The following is a 13,338-nucleotide window of genomic DNA, read 5'->3' as shown; positions in this document are numbered from 1 at the left end:
AGTCACCGCATAGCTAATATTCTTACTGGTTTATTTTTCTGTTATTTGGCAGGGCGGTATTACTGTTTGGGAAGTGTAAGCAGGAGGTATCATTGCAGGTTAGGAATTCATTTTCTCAGAAGCATGGATCAGGTTGTGTTATATTTTCATAGAATCACAGAATGATTCAGGTTAGAAAAGACCTTTGGGATCATCGAGTTCAACCATCAGCCCTACTCTACAAGTTCTCCCCTACACCATATCCACCAACATCTCATCTAAACGACCCTTAAACACATCCAGGGATGGTGACTCCACCACCTCCCTGGGCAGCCTATTGCACTGTCTGACCACTCTGTCTGTGAAAAATTTTTTCCTAATGTCCAGTCTAAACCTCCCCTCTTGCAGTTTAAAGCCGTTCCCCCTTGTTCTGTCACTAATCACCTGTGAGAAGAGACCAGCACCAACCTCTCTACAATGTCCTTCCAGGTAGTTGTAGAGAGTGATGAGGTCTCCCCTCAGCCTTCTCTTCCTCAAACTGAACAGTCCCAGCTCCTTCAATCGCTCCTCATAGGATTTGTTCTCCAGGCCCTTCACCAGCTTCGTTGCCTTCCTGTGCACTCGCTCCAGCACCTCGATATCTCTTTTGTATTGAGGTGCCCAAAACTGGACACAATACTCAAGGTGTGGCCTCACCAGTGCAGAGTGTAGGGGGACTATCACCTCCCTACTTCTGCTGGTCACACTGTTTCTAATACAAGCCAGGATGCCGTTGGCTTTCTTGGCCACCTGGGCACACTGCCGGCTCATGTTCAGCTGCTTGTCAGTTAGAACCCCCAGATCCTTCCACACAGCTCATGTATACATTTTCACGTATAGCATTTGTCAAGAGCTAAAACGTGTCCCTTTGAAGGCTGGATGATAATTTGTCAAGAGCTGAAGGTCACGATTTTGCATAATATAATGTAACAGATGGCTGTCATCATAATAAATGATAACTGGTGGCCTATGTGCACAATCTCTGCAGTATGCAATAATTCATTATGTCCCCAAGTTACAAAAGTACAACAGAATGTATTGCTGCATGCTTAGTCCTCTAATTTCTGAAAGCTTCAGCTCATGAAGGAAGCAATGACCCACTCTTAGGTTGGCTAAAGTGTAACAGCTGTTTTGTTCTCGAGAATTTCAAGTCACCAGTATACAAGAAAAATTCACTTCAGAAACCTCTAATTGTCATTTGTAGTTTGGTTTGAGTTTATGCCAGACTGTTGTTGCAGATACATTTTCTGTAAGTGTTTAGGAAGATACCTATGTTACATGTTTCACTCTGTCTAATTAATTTTACTATTCATGGTCATACATGAAATTCAGTATTTGGGGGGGGGGGGGGGGGGGGCGGAATTCTTACATCAAAAAAAGTGCATATTTTACAGTAATACTGCTTATAGTCCTGTTATAGTCCTTCAATTTTAAACAGGAAACGGAAGGGTTCTTTTTTTTCATTAAAAGCTACTGGAAATCTATCTGAAACCATTAGAAAGTCGTAAGTATCATCCTACCGCTGGATGTTTTTATTTTGTGAAATTATTGCTCCCTGCACTTAAAGGTTTACTGACCTATCAGTGGTATTTGTGGTCCACAAAACCCCACCATCTTTGGTAAGGAAAATGTGGACTATATAACTGTAGTATAATGTTAATACTAAACGTTCCTACCTAGTGATATAAAGCAAACAAAAGGTAATAAAAGTGTTTCTTTTCATCTGCTTGACTTAAGGAATTTTACAGCTAGTTACTTTCTAAAGACCCTAAATATGATCACTGCTGCAGAAAACTATCAGTGGTTCTTTAAAATACTTCACATAATAATCATGTTCCAAATGGATTTTATGGCAAGGGATTTTATTTATCTAGTTACACTTGGGATTATGTAAGTTCTAGTATAGGTATATGTCTGCTTAATTATTTAAGCATACTGACTGTGAGGATGCATTTATTCTTAGATAGGATAATTTTTGCACAAAATAACTTAATTATGAATACTCAAAGGTTTGAAATGTTTTAATTAATGATACATATTATGAGCTATCTGGAAGTAAAACTGGTTATCAGACAGAATGCAGACAGTATTTTTGTCAGTTTTTAATTGTTTTTAGAGCATGAGCTATACTGTGTTTTTACAGTGCATATAACAATAGATTACAGTCCAAATCTTAAGTTACTCTGTGAGATTCTAAGGAAATAATAAGTTCGTAACACTGCTAGATTGGATTAAAGCATTGTATGATAGCAAGCTCAAAATTAAGTCTATTGCTCTTGAAAATGTCAAATTCCAAATCCATCCTCCTTTACTTACTTAAAATCAGATGGGGTTAGATTAAGGACAAGTTAGTTTAGAAAAACTTCTTTACAGCGACCAAACTTAAATCTCAGATTCATCGTTTAGGGAAATTTAGACTTTACTGTCTGAATCCTAAAGGAATTTGTAAGCATAGCTTGCAAAATCTAATCTAGTTGGGAAACCAAAAGCCTCCAGATTGTAATTATACTGCATTCTTGCTTTTCTTCTTTATTTTTAAACTTAAACTCTCTAAAAAATCTAGTTGATTTAAGATTTCAGTTGCAGTGTTATGTTTGGGAAATCAAGCAGTCAAAATACTGGAGGCACCCTGAAGCAGGGAGAAGTGTCAGGTTTATCATGGCTCGTCCTGTCAGTATTCTTCTATGACCTTAAGTATTTGTGACATGTGATGGGCATTAAAGGACAGTTGCTTGAAATTGGAGTGGAGGGGTGTGTGTACTTAAAAATAAAGAATAGGGCAATGAAAAGAATTGGTTTATTTTTATTAGCGTTTTTTGCAGTTAGTATAAGAGGAGTTCAGGGGTAATGTTAAATTATGGGTTTTTCCTATTCAGTATGCTTGAGATCCTGGTCTTAATCATAGGGATTTCTTATAATACAGTATACCTCTGGAGGGGAGGTACATATGTGTACTCTTGAGATGTCAGCCATACATGAACTGTACAATTTAGATTTTAATGGAGATAATTCGTTTCATGGATAACAAAATCAGTCTTTGCCCATAAACCAGGTTCAGAACAGTAATCTAACATACCGTTATTTCTGTGTTAAAAAAAAATAAAAATAATGCTGGTTTCAAAGCAAACATACCTTCATGAAGTTGTCATGGTGATAAAGATCTTGAGGTCATTCCAGGTAAATGTAGTTATTGTTTCAAGACTAACCACGAACTATTTTTAGAGCCTGCTAATGAAAAACTTTAAAAGCGGAACAGAATTTTTAGTAATAAGAATCTGACAATGAATTAGACTTTTGAAACTAAGAATTGGCATTTTCCCTTGTTCAGTCACTGTTGTAGAAGACTACACATCCAGCAACCTAATTCTTGATGTAGAAAGCAACAGGGGCTACTTGTGGAGGTGAAGGCATGTCATGGCATTTGCACTCACTGGTATGTCTAACTCCTCTTTTTGCAGACGTTGATGAATGTTCAATGAATGGGCTGCTGTGTGATAACGGGCTCTGTCGAAACACCCCTGGAAGTTACAGCTGCACTTGTCCAAAGGGTTATGTGTTCAGCACTGAAACAGACACATGTGAAGGTGAAAAATCTGCAAGTTGTGTTAATTTTATTGCTTATTATATAACATTAAAGGTAAATGATCGCAAAAGATTCAGAGTGGGAACAAATACCAGTGGAAAAGACAGAACAAAGATATTGCATCGGTCATTGCATTCCTCTTGTAATTTCTCTGCAGTGTTTTTTAGTGTGTTGGGTCTTGCCGTTGAATTTCTTTTAAAGGTCAGATCATTTTTATATGAAAATATTTTCCTTTCCTTAGATAAAACATTTTTAAGCGGGAATAAAGGGGAATATGTGCTTGCCTTTGATCATGTAACAGGGACACCTAGTCTGTCAATTAGGGGAATGCATCTATTTTGATCACAGTCTCTTCTTTCTTTTCTCCTTTCAATCTGTGATGATAGTTAATTCTAGATCACATTCTGGTATTTGTGATGCTTTATGTGATGTTTGAATTCCGGGATCTTGATATTACTGCTTGGTGATACTAAAATTGTTTTTTATTTTTACAGTATAGTCAAAATTGCTTTCTTATATTACTAATGAACACAGATGTTCAAGCAATTAAAATGTTACGTAGCAGAAACTAATGAGGAGTTTTAATTATTAAAAAAAATAAACAAGGCTGTACAAAAAAAGTCAAAATAGAAGCATTAGCTTTTGTATCAATTTTTCATTAGTATTCACAGTAGTAGAATTTTACTGGTCTTTTGCATTATTTTTTATTTGGTTCCATGATCTGTAAATCTCAATATTTGTTATAATTAAAAAGTTTTTATAGTAAATAGTCTTATATTTGAGTGAGTGATGGGGAAACTATAATCCTTTGTTATGGAATACCTATTATGTGCCGGTGTCATCGTCCAAATTTGTCTGAAGCAGCGGAAGACATTATTGTTCTCAGCTGCTTGTTAACTACTGGTCAGACAGAAGTTACTGGCATACAGCTGAACAAACATCTAGAAAGTGGAAGCACTCTGTAAACCATTCTTGCTGTGTAAGATCAGTCAGGTTAACTTACACCATTTTCTTAGCACCATATGCTGAATGGGCTAGCTTTGCACTGAAGTAGGTGAGGAGCACTCGTGCTTTTTGCCAGTTTTCAGCAGAGGAGTGGAAGCAAGCAACATGGGGGGTGCAGTAGTGTTTTGAATGTCTCCAACTGTTTGGAAAGTGAACATATGTTTACATTGAAAACATCTCATGAAATGGTTTAAATTCTGGCAGTATCAAATCATTCACCTTTTCACCCCTTCTGTTCAAAAGAAATCATGTTCCTTTATAGTTTAGTACATGTGTGTTTCAGAGGTCACTTTTAAAAGTTAAAATTTCTTCTCTCCCTATGTGTTACAAATTAGTAGCACTTGTTCAGAGTAGGGCTTTTCTTATATCATAACCCCATGGACTTATAGTGGCCTCTCTGCTGTCTCAATTCGTAGTATCTGTCCACAATGTTCAGGTGAAATTTATTCTTCAGATTCTGTCTATACATTTAATTTCCATTCACTGAACGATTTCTAGCTGTGAAAACAGCTTACTGTGTGCCCTTAATGTGCATGTTTCTTAAGGAGTCTTCTAGATGGAAAAACTGGAATAGTATGATAAAGGGAAATGTTCATTACCAAGATGAAAAGGCCATCAACTTGAAAGCATAACACTGACCGCGAAAGGTAGATGAATGAAATGCCAGAATGCAAACAACCTAGCCAAAATTACTGAGTAAAATGTATCTAGGTTTTCAAATATGAAACATACATTTGCTTTTTAATGGTAATAATAATAGTAATATTAATATAGAGACTCAAAATAAGGATTTGACAACAACACCAACAAAAAGGTGGTTTCATGGTTGCATTGAGCCACCACAACCTTAGGAAAAAAGGGATCTTTTCTGTCTTCTGGACATCCTTATCATTATTGCAGTGTGTTTTCTCCTGGGCTAGAAGAAGTTTGGGGATCATTGTACTGAATCAAATTTGGGAGTCCCTCATCTTAGTTTTTTTTCTGACAGGGGTGTAAATGGATAAGAGTATGAGGGAGGGTTATTCTGGAGTGGAAATGAATTTACTAGTTCATTTGAATTAATAGTTCATTGAGGACAGGGTGACTTCTTCAGGTAGCATTGCCAACTGATACTGACTGCAAAACCATAGTATCAAAAAAAAAGTTACAATTAAGATAAAATAGAATTTACAGGAAAGTATATGAAGAGAAGATACTAGCAGAAATCCAAATGTCAGCCAAGGCCCCTCTTAATGGCACCTAAGTGTATTTTTCTAAGGAATGTGACCACTTTAAGTTTCATCTAAGGGATTTAGGTGCATTCTCCAAATTACCAGTTTATGAATCAATTCTAAAAACATGAGTAAAGAACCAGTATGATTTATTCAAACTACCATGTTATAGTGCCTCTGACAGTCATCTGGTAGTACAGGAACTGAGATATTTCATAACTTGAGCCAACCTGAGCATGAGGTAGAAAATGCTCACACGCCTTATTTAAGCAGGTTGTTATGTAAATTAAAATCTATTAGATTGTAAAACATTAATTACCAAGAGGATCATTCAAGCTCATTAAGTGAGGCTGTTTGGGTTTCTATTTGGTGGGAATGGTGAGATTTTGATTAATGCATTTTCTCTCATTCTTTTTTTTTTTAACGTTTTTTTTAGATATTCATAAAACAACATATATCTGTACATGTTTGCAATATTTGTACTGTGTCTCCTGCAAAGAAAGAGCATTATTTGATATTCCAAAAGATCCTAAAAAAGGATAGTCTGTTCCTGTGTCATCTCCCTTTCATGGTAGTCATCAGGTTTAGCTTGTTACTGAAAAGGGGGATATTTTGTCATCTTTGTAAATTAACAGTGGCTGTGCTTTTCTTGCCTGTATTTCATAATCCTGTGTGTCTGCTGATCTCTGAGCAATGAGACTGTGATTGGGCATGAATGATGCAGTAATATTTAAAATAATAAAATCTTTTGTTAATAGAAGAAAAAAAAATCCTGTTTCATCATTTGGGGAAAAAAAACCAACAAACAACTGATCATTAACTAAAACTTTAGATTTGTAAGAGTATTTCCTTTCTGAAAGTAGTTCAGTGTAATCAGCTTGAAATACCTCTTGTTGTCTGTACAGCAGAATCTGAAGGATTTTCAGTTTCTTTCAATATTGTTACCTACATTAACTTAAATACATAGGTCATGAAGGATCTGTTATCTCCATCTTAGATTCATAATTAGATTTACATTTAAATGTAGCTGATCAGGTTAAAAAGCTGTCTATAGAATCTATTAAATGTATTGTATTTGTTTCTAACGTTGAGTGGATTGGCAGTAGAGGAATAAATTAATCTCTTTCTGTCCAAATTCTGTTTTCAGAGGAACACTACATAATTTGGTTTGGAGTTACAAGTTCACTAGTTGTAAAAGATTTCTGTAGTCAGAAACTTTGTGTTGTGCTCTGAAAATGCTCTGATGCTTATTAGTCACCAGTATATTTTTAATTAATATTATGCTCATCAGTAGCTGTGAAGGAACAACAAAACCCTTCACTGTTTTCATTTATAGTTCAACTGAAACTTTTTATCTGTTTGTTGTGGGGAATGGGGGAGTTGTTTGAGGCTCCAGAGTCTGTGAAAGTTGAGATTTTTACAACAAACTCTGTGGTTTAGATTGTGTTTCCAGTGACATAACTAGTTAAACGTAAGCCAGATGTGCTTTGAAGTTCATTTCCAGGAATGTACAATGGACTATTTCAATTTTTGTTTCTCTGACATTTACAATGTACTCTCACTTCACTTTAAAAAAAAAGTGTTTTTTAAAAAAAAACAATAAATATTTTCATACATGGTGGCTTTTATTTTAAAATATAAAATGGTATTAAAATCAATTTGGTTTCTCACTCTTGTTAAAATTACCATTTAATATTATAAGAAGGTGTATGGAAACAATTTTTGGAGTTTGTTTACATTGTGTAAATGATACTTTTTCACCTGATTCAGCAGAGCACTAATGCTGAAGTGCATTCATCCTTTATTTTTTTTTTTTCCTGGATGGTGGTTTGGGGAAGTAGTCAATGCAATATTATAAACCTTTTAATACCCAAAAGCATTGGTTTTTGTTTCTTTTTTTGGCTGGTTGTTTTTTTTTTTTTTCTTTTTTCCTGGCATAGTGCTGAAACATGTCAAATGCAGAAAGTAACAAATTGTTTTTTTCAGGGTTAGAGGCCTAGAGCATAGTCACAAGATCATTTCAGAAACAACCAAAAGTTAATGCCTCCAGATATGCATACCCTAATCCTCAGTGAAAGCTGCTATCCCAGTTTCTACTTCATAGAGAGAAATGGGATGAGTATTCCTTTGCTTGCATCAGTGCAGAGTGAAATGAGGAGGAGTCTCATTCACTGATGCATTTTCCCTCACCCCCAGTCTTGGCGACCAACTTCTGCTGTTCTCATCCCAGAAAATGGAAAGTGACTGTTTGTGGGATCAGTGCAGGGCTGGCACTGGCACTTGAGAAGCATAGAGACTGAGACTGGGAGAAAAAGCAGAGAGGCTGAAGGGGGGATTTCCTTTGTAGATCAAGTCAGCTGTTCAGCCAAGGAACATGAGTGAGGATTTAGACTAGATCATCTGCCTTTGACTTGAAATGGACAGGCAGTTCTCTCAGTCTAGAAAGTGGTCAGCTTTGACAGTAGTGTATCACCTTTCTGTTCTTCCCAATTTTTGCTCACCTCTATGTTCAGTTTGAGCATTTTTTGCTCCTTTCACTGTCTTTGAGCAGAGAATGAAGAACATGGCCCATGAAATCAAGCGAGCTGCTTCACTGTTCTTAAGGTTTTGAACTTTAGATGCTTTGGCCCCTCCGTCTCCACTTACTCACTTATCTTTAGTTGTAGTTCTGGAGACACTGACTTCCAGATGTGGCCCTCAACTGTTTTTTCTTAGGTTTGGGTTTCTTGTTAACTCTAAAAACTGGAAATTCAAGATGTATTTTCCTAGAAGAAAATTGATTGTAAATTTAACTTGCTAAATATGAGGAAGAATTAAAGATAGGAATGGTAACCTGATATTACATCTATAAACGTGAAGTATTTTAAGATTCATGCATTCTTTTTATATCCTGAACATGACTGAAGCGATGTTTTGGATAGTGGCAACTATCTGCTTACTACAGTGTTTTGTCTTGCACATTGTTTGTGTATGTGCAGACCTGTGTGTGGTTGGGATGCCAGCTGTTAAAAACATTTGACAATTCACATGAAAATTACCTGGTTTTACCTATAAACATCTTCAGCAGACTTCAAGCACTTGACCTGTAATTTTCTTCACTGGGTGTCTGAGTCAGACTAGATTTTAGTTTTGCCTTTAAAAATTTCAGACAAAACGTTTTGTTCATTTCCAAGAAAATACTGGTTTGTATATTTGGAAACATGCAGACCTTGTGACCTTTCCTTTAGAAAGCTGTTACTCCTCTATACTGCTGCAGCTTGAAATTTCTTGAGTATTTTTTGTGTCAGAGTGGTGCCTCTTTAATCTGTAAATGTGCTCAGATGTGGCCAAGTTTTAGTCTCATTTAGCATTTACTCAGTGGAGACTGCTTTTAGTTCTGTGGCACAGATTATGCCTGGTTCCTCATGGGAACTTCTCTGAAGTTGCATCTTAGCTACAAGCAGGAAAGAGCACTTGCAGTTGACTAGACAGAGGATCATATCTGCATAAAACTAAGCATGTAAATGCAGAGACTGATCAAAGATCCCTCTCACCCAGAGCAAGTATACAACATTACTTTCCAAAAATACCCTCTGAATATACCCCACAGATGTGTTTTCAGGGACTTCTGACACCAGAAGTAGGATCTTTAACTTATACAGACCTTGGTGAATTTATCTTCCGTGAACTTGTCCAGACGGCCATTGATGAATGCAAGCTTTCCACATCCTAGGACAATGACGTCCAATTTCTCTACCTGTTGTTTGAAGAACCATTTCTTTACTTGTTTTGCTACCAGCCAGCTTCATTGCATGTCCCTTTGTTCTTGGACTTTAAGAGACAGTGAACATTTGATGCCTTTGACAGGGAGAAACTATATATAGCTTAAATTTAGTTAATTTGTCATGTCTTTTCAATTTTTATCATTTTTTAAAAGCTAACCAAACTGCTGAAAGCGAGATCGCAGATGGAACAGAAGAAAAAGTGTATCCTTCTCCAAGAGCATTTCTATATGGAGAATTATTCGACATACAGTGCATACTTAAGATGGTTTCTTTGTCTCAGTGTGATCTGTTTCTGATTGTGGAAACCAGATATTTGGTTTCTCTGCAAAAGCAGCAGAGACTGCTCTCCACTTCCAGGTATTGCTGGCTGGGGAGAGAGCGGAAGGCAAGGCAGGGAGCATACCTTGGATAATAAAACCTCAGATTATAAAGTGTGAAATGTATTTACAGGGAAGAGAAGGGATGCAGAGCAAAAATGTTGGCAAGCCCTCCAGATCACCAGCTCAGATACAGAGGGACTTAGAGCTTACTCTGTCAGAGCTAACTGGCTTTACCTAGATCTGCTTGAGTACCTCTGTACTGCACTTCCCAGCACATCGATTCAGTACATCAGCAGTGCCGGACCCAGCGTGGGCCTACCTGCTCATACATCGTGCTGCACTCTCCATAGTAATCTGGCTCAGGACCCAACCTGAGACAGCATGACCAACTGTTTCTAAACAAACTGTTTGCAGAGAAACATGGAAGTTCTGTCTAATGCCCTGTGGGACTACTAGCCTGTAGCAGGATGGGTTTTACCAGCTTGGATGCTGACAGTGCAGTTAGCCCAGTAGAGCCAGCCATCGAAGTTGTGTGGGTGTGTTCATCTAACACACTCTCTTGACCCGATAAGGCCTCCTAGATTTTATCTTTCTGCATCTGTGTATGATTAATGTGTAAACTGAGTAATCCACAAATTTAAGAGTAGACTGCACAAATGTAATGCTCTTGTCGCTATTCAGAAACTTGATGGCGTTCAAGTCCTATTTGCTCTTTGTAGGTAATTCCATTAAGTAAAGGGACTATGAAGATTGGCTTTTTAATTAAGTGCTTGCTTTTAGCATGAAGAGAGAGATCACACTTTCCTAAGTTTACTGATTTCTGGTCATTTTCCATCTCTCATTTTTATTTCTTTTTTTTTTAATAATATATACATAATTTGGTAAGTTTTTTAAATGCATATTCCTTCCTGTGACCCCAGAAGATCATGAAAGAATACATGTCTAGTGAAACGAAGACTTGATGCATCATAATGTATCAGATAGCAAATGGTACCTTTTTCATAACTTCTAAAAAATAAAGAAGATATTTTAGTTTGTCTTGAAAATGATCTTTTGATGCTAATAATGTTTCCAGTGCTTAACTAGATCCTGTATTGATATATAGTTAATATGTATTACTATATAATTAATATATATTAATATATAATTAATTCTAATATAATGTATAATCAGATCAGGCTATTTTAGTTTATGGATATGACATTATTCCTCAAGCACTACTAGCAAACATAAGAAGCACTAAACAGTTTTATTTCTGGCCCACCAAAGGAACTGTCAGGTTAGATTAGAATGTATGGCTTGATTCAGGATCCAAATCAAAAAATGAAATTCATTGAGTTCAGGAAGAAATAGTGGATATGCATCTGTAATTGTTCTTTGAAAGAACTTGCTAGTCCTGTTTTAATCTTAAAACTGATTTCACTTTAAAAAAAAACCCCAAACATTACATAATACTGTTTGCAAGGGTCCTATTCTTTACATGTGAACAAGCTTAAAAAACTCACAGGGTAGTAAATAGAAGGAGTTAGGGGCTAGAGGGAAGTACCATTTACAGTATTCCAGTTTCAACTCCTATTTCTTGAACGCTTCCCAGAACTAGAGAATTGCAGCCAGCGTTTGTAACACTTTGCTTCTGACAGGGTTTTCTTAATTATTCCAAAGCCTTATGGAGCCATAAATGACAGAAACAATAAGGCCTTTGTTTGTTAACTGCATGTTGTGGCTGGGAATGTATTGCATTCTATGAAAAAAAAAGTTTTGTTTTCTCACAGGACAGTTATAATTGATGGTGCAAAACTTTATAGTCCAAGTTGCTGGAAATTACTATCCTTGTAGAAAAGAGCCGTTTAATTAACACTTTCAGAATTTGTGTTCCTGTACATGTGCAAATGCATGCGACTTGCCTGTCCCTGTAACTTTTGAATGTCATGCTGAGAGGAGGCAGGGGACAAATATTCCAGGCAGTCTTGGCAAAGCATTTATACTGTGTAATACTTTCACAGGAGCACATTGTAATGCTAACAGTGTCTTTTGTTTCTGGATTATAGATATAAACGAATGTGAAAGCAGCCCGTGTGTCAATGGTGCCTGCAGGAACAATCTTGGATCTTTCAATTGTGAATGTTCACCTGGCAGCAAGTTGGAATCTACAGGACTGATATGTATTGGTGGGTATTTTCTCCTGTTATTCTCCCTTTTTCTTACTAACTTGAAAAACATTGATCATATTGATTGACTAAGGAGGAAAATAATGTATTTGGGTAGTTTCCCCATGATAGCAGACAATATGTCTAGTTCTGTAGGTAAAACCAAACAAACACTTACTAATTTGATGGCTTCCATGGGAGCAGGAACAAACTGGGAGAACCATAATTCATGAGGATGTCCAAACTATGGTGAAAGTGGTGACATGCAAGTATCAATTGGTGGGAGAGAGTGGGGATGTCTTATTAATAGGAATTATCTCATCCTTTGGGAGAACGAGAATATGAGTAACGCTATAGGTGATTAATCTGGTAGTTGAGAAACTGTAAAGCAGAAATTCCCACTCAGTTCTTTGTCCACTTTTAAATCTGAAACAAGAAAGCAAGTAAAACTGGGGAACATCTACTCAAATAGTGATAGGAAAACACATGGCTTCTAGGGTTCCAGACATTCTTCATAAACTGTGAAGACCGACTTTCCTTGCTATAAGGAAATGTTAATGGCTTTTGCATTATAGCACAATCTCATACTTCACCTCTTTTGTAGGAAACTGGTAAAGGTAAGACAGATCTGAATTTGTCAGGATCCCTGCCCCTGCAGCAGACTCATGAGTATTGTCTTGATTTTATATATATACACACACAAACTATATATATATATATATATAAAAATAATGTTAGCATCATTTGAGGATTCTTTTGCATTGAAAAAAAGCAGAGCACTGCACAGATTTTTTTGGAGATAGCAGCAACAGTTGTCTGCAAGATGTCATTGGCATTCTCTTTGGAAGCCATTCATTAATTTTTTTTTCTTGCCTTTACAAGAAAACTCAAAGGATTGGAGACATCAGTACTTCTCAGGTGATCACAAGCTGCCATTGTTTCATCTTATTTCTGTAACATAATTGAAGCCATTGTAGGATATGTGGAATAAATTGGTGTCATTAACAACTGGATGGTGCTAATTTAAAATGTTCTTTTAGTTTAAGATGGATTTGTCTGGTTGTTCTTGGTTCAACTTTCTTGCCTTGCCAAGATTTTCGTAAGAAACTGAGTGCAAAGACTCTAATTTCCATTTAATGATGGAGTCTGTCTACGCCTTTTAACCTATGTTTTTTAAGTGAGTGTTACTTCTGTGCCTAAGCCTTCTCTTAGATTTCCTTGTAGCATCACTGGCCAGTAAAGTTTAATATTGTTTTTGTTCTTTATCACATTGTGCTGATTTCTTGATAT

At 36.5% G+C, this 13,338-nt stretch overlaps 1 protein-coding gene across 1 annotated transcript in view; it reads left to right on the top strand.

Moving 5' to 3' along the window:
* The window catches only part of FBN2 (fibrillin 2), a 175,620-nt gene that overhangs the window by 88,467 nt on the left and 73,815 nt on the right, over positions 1-13,338 (top strand). The window contains exons 19-20 of the mRNA XM_074855232.1: positions 3,477-3,602; positions 11,950-12,069. Of these exons, the coding sequence (XP_074711333.1) occupies positions 3,477-3,602; positions 11,950-12,069 (246 nt within the window). The remainder of the gene's footprint in view (positions 1-3,476; positions 3,603-11,949; positions 12,070-13,338) is intronic.

Source organism: Strix uralensis, chromosome Z (genome assembly GCF_047716275.1).
Source record: "Strix uralensis isolate ZFMK-TIS-50842 chromosome Z, bStrUra1, whole genome shotgun sequence".
Taxonomy (NCBI): domain Eukaryota; kingdom Metazoa; phylum Chordata; class Aves; order Strigiformes; family Strigidae; genus Strix; species Strix uralensis.
The sequence above is the reverse complement of the archived record's forward strand: the minus strand, read 5'-3'. Positions and strand labels throughout refer to the sequence as shown.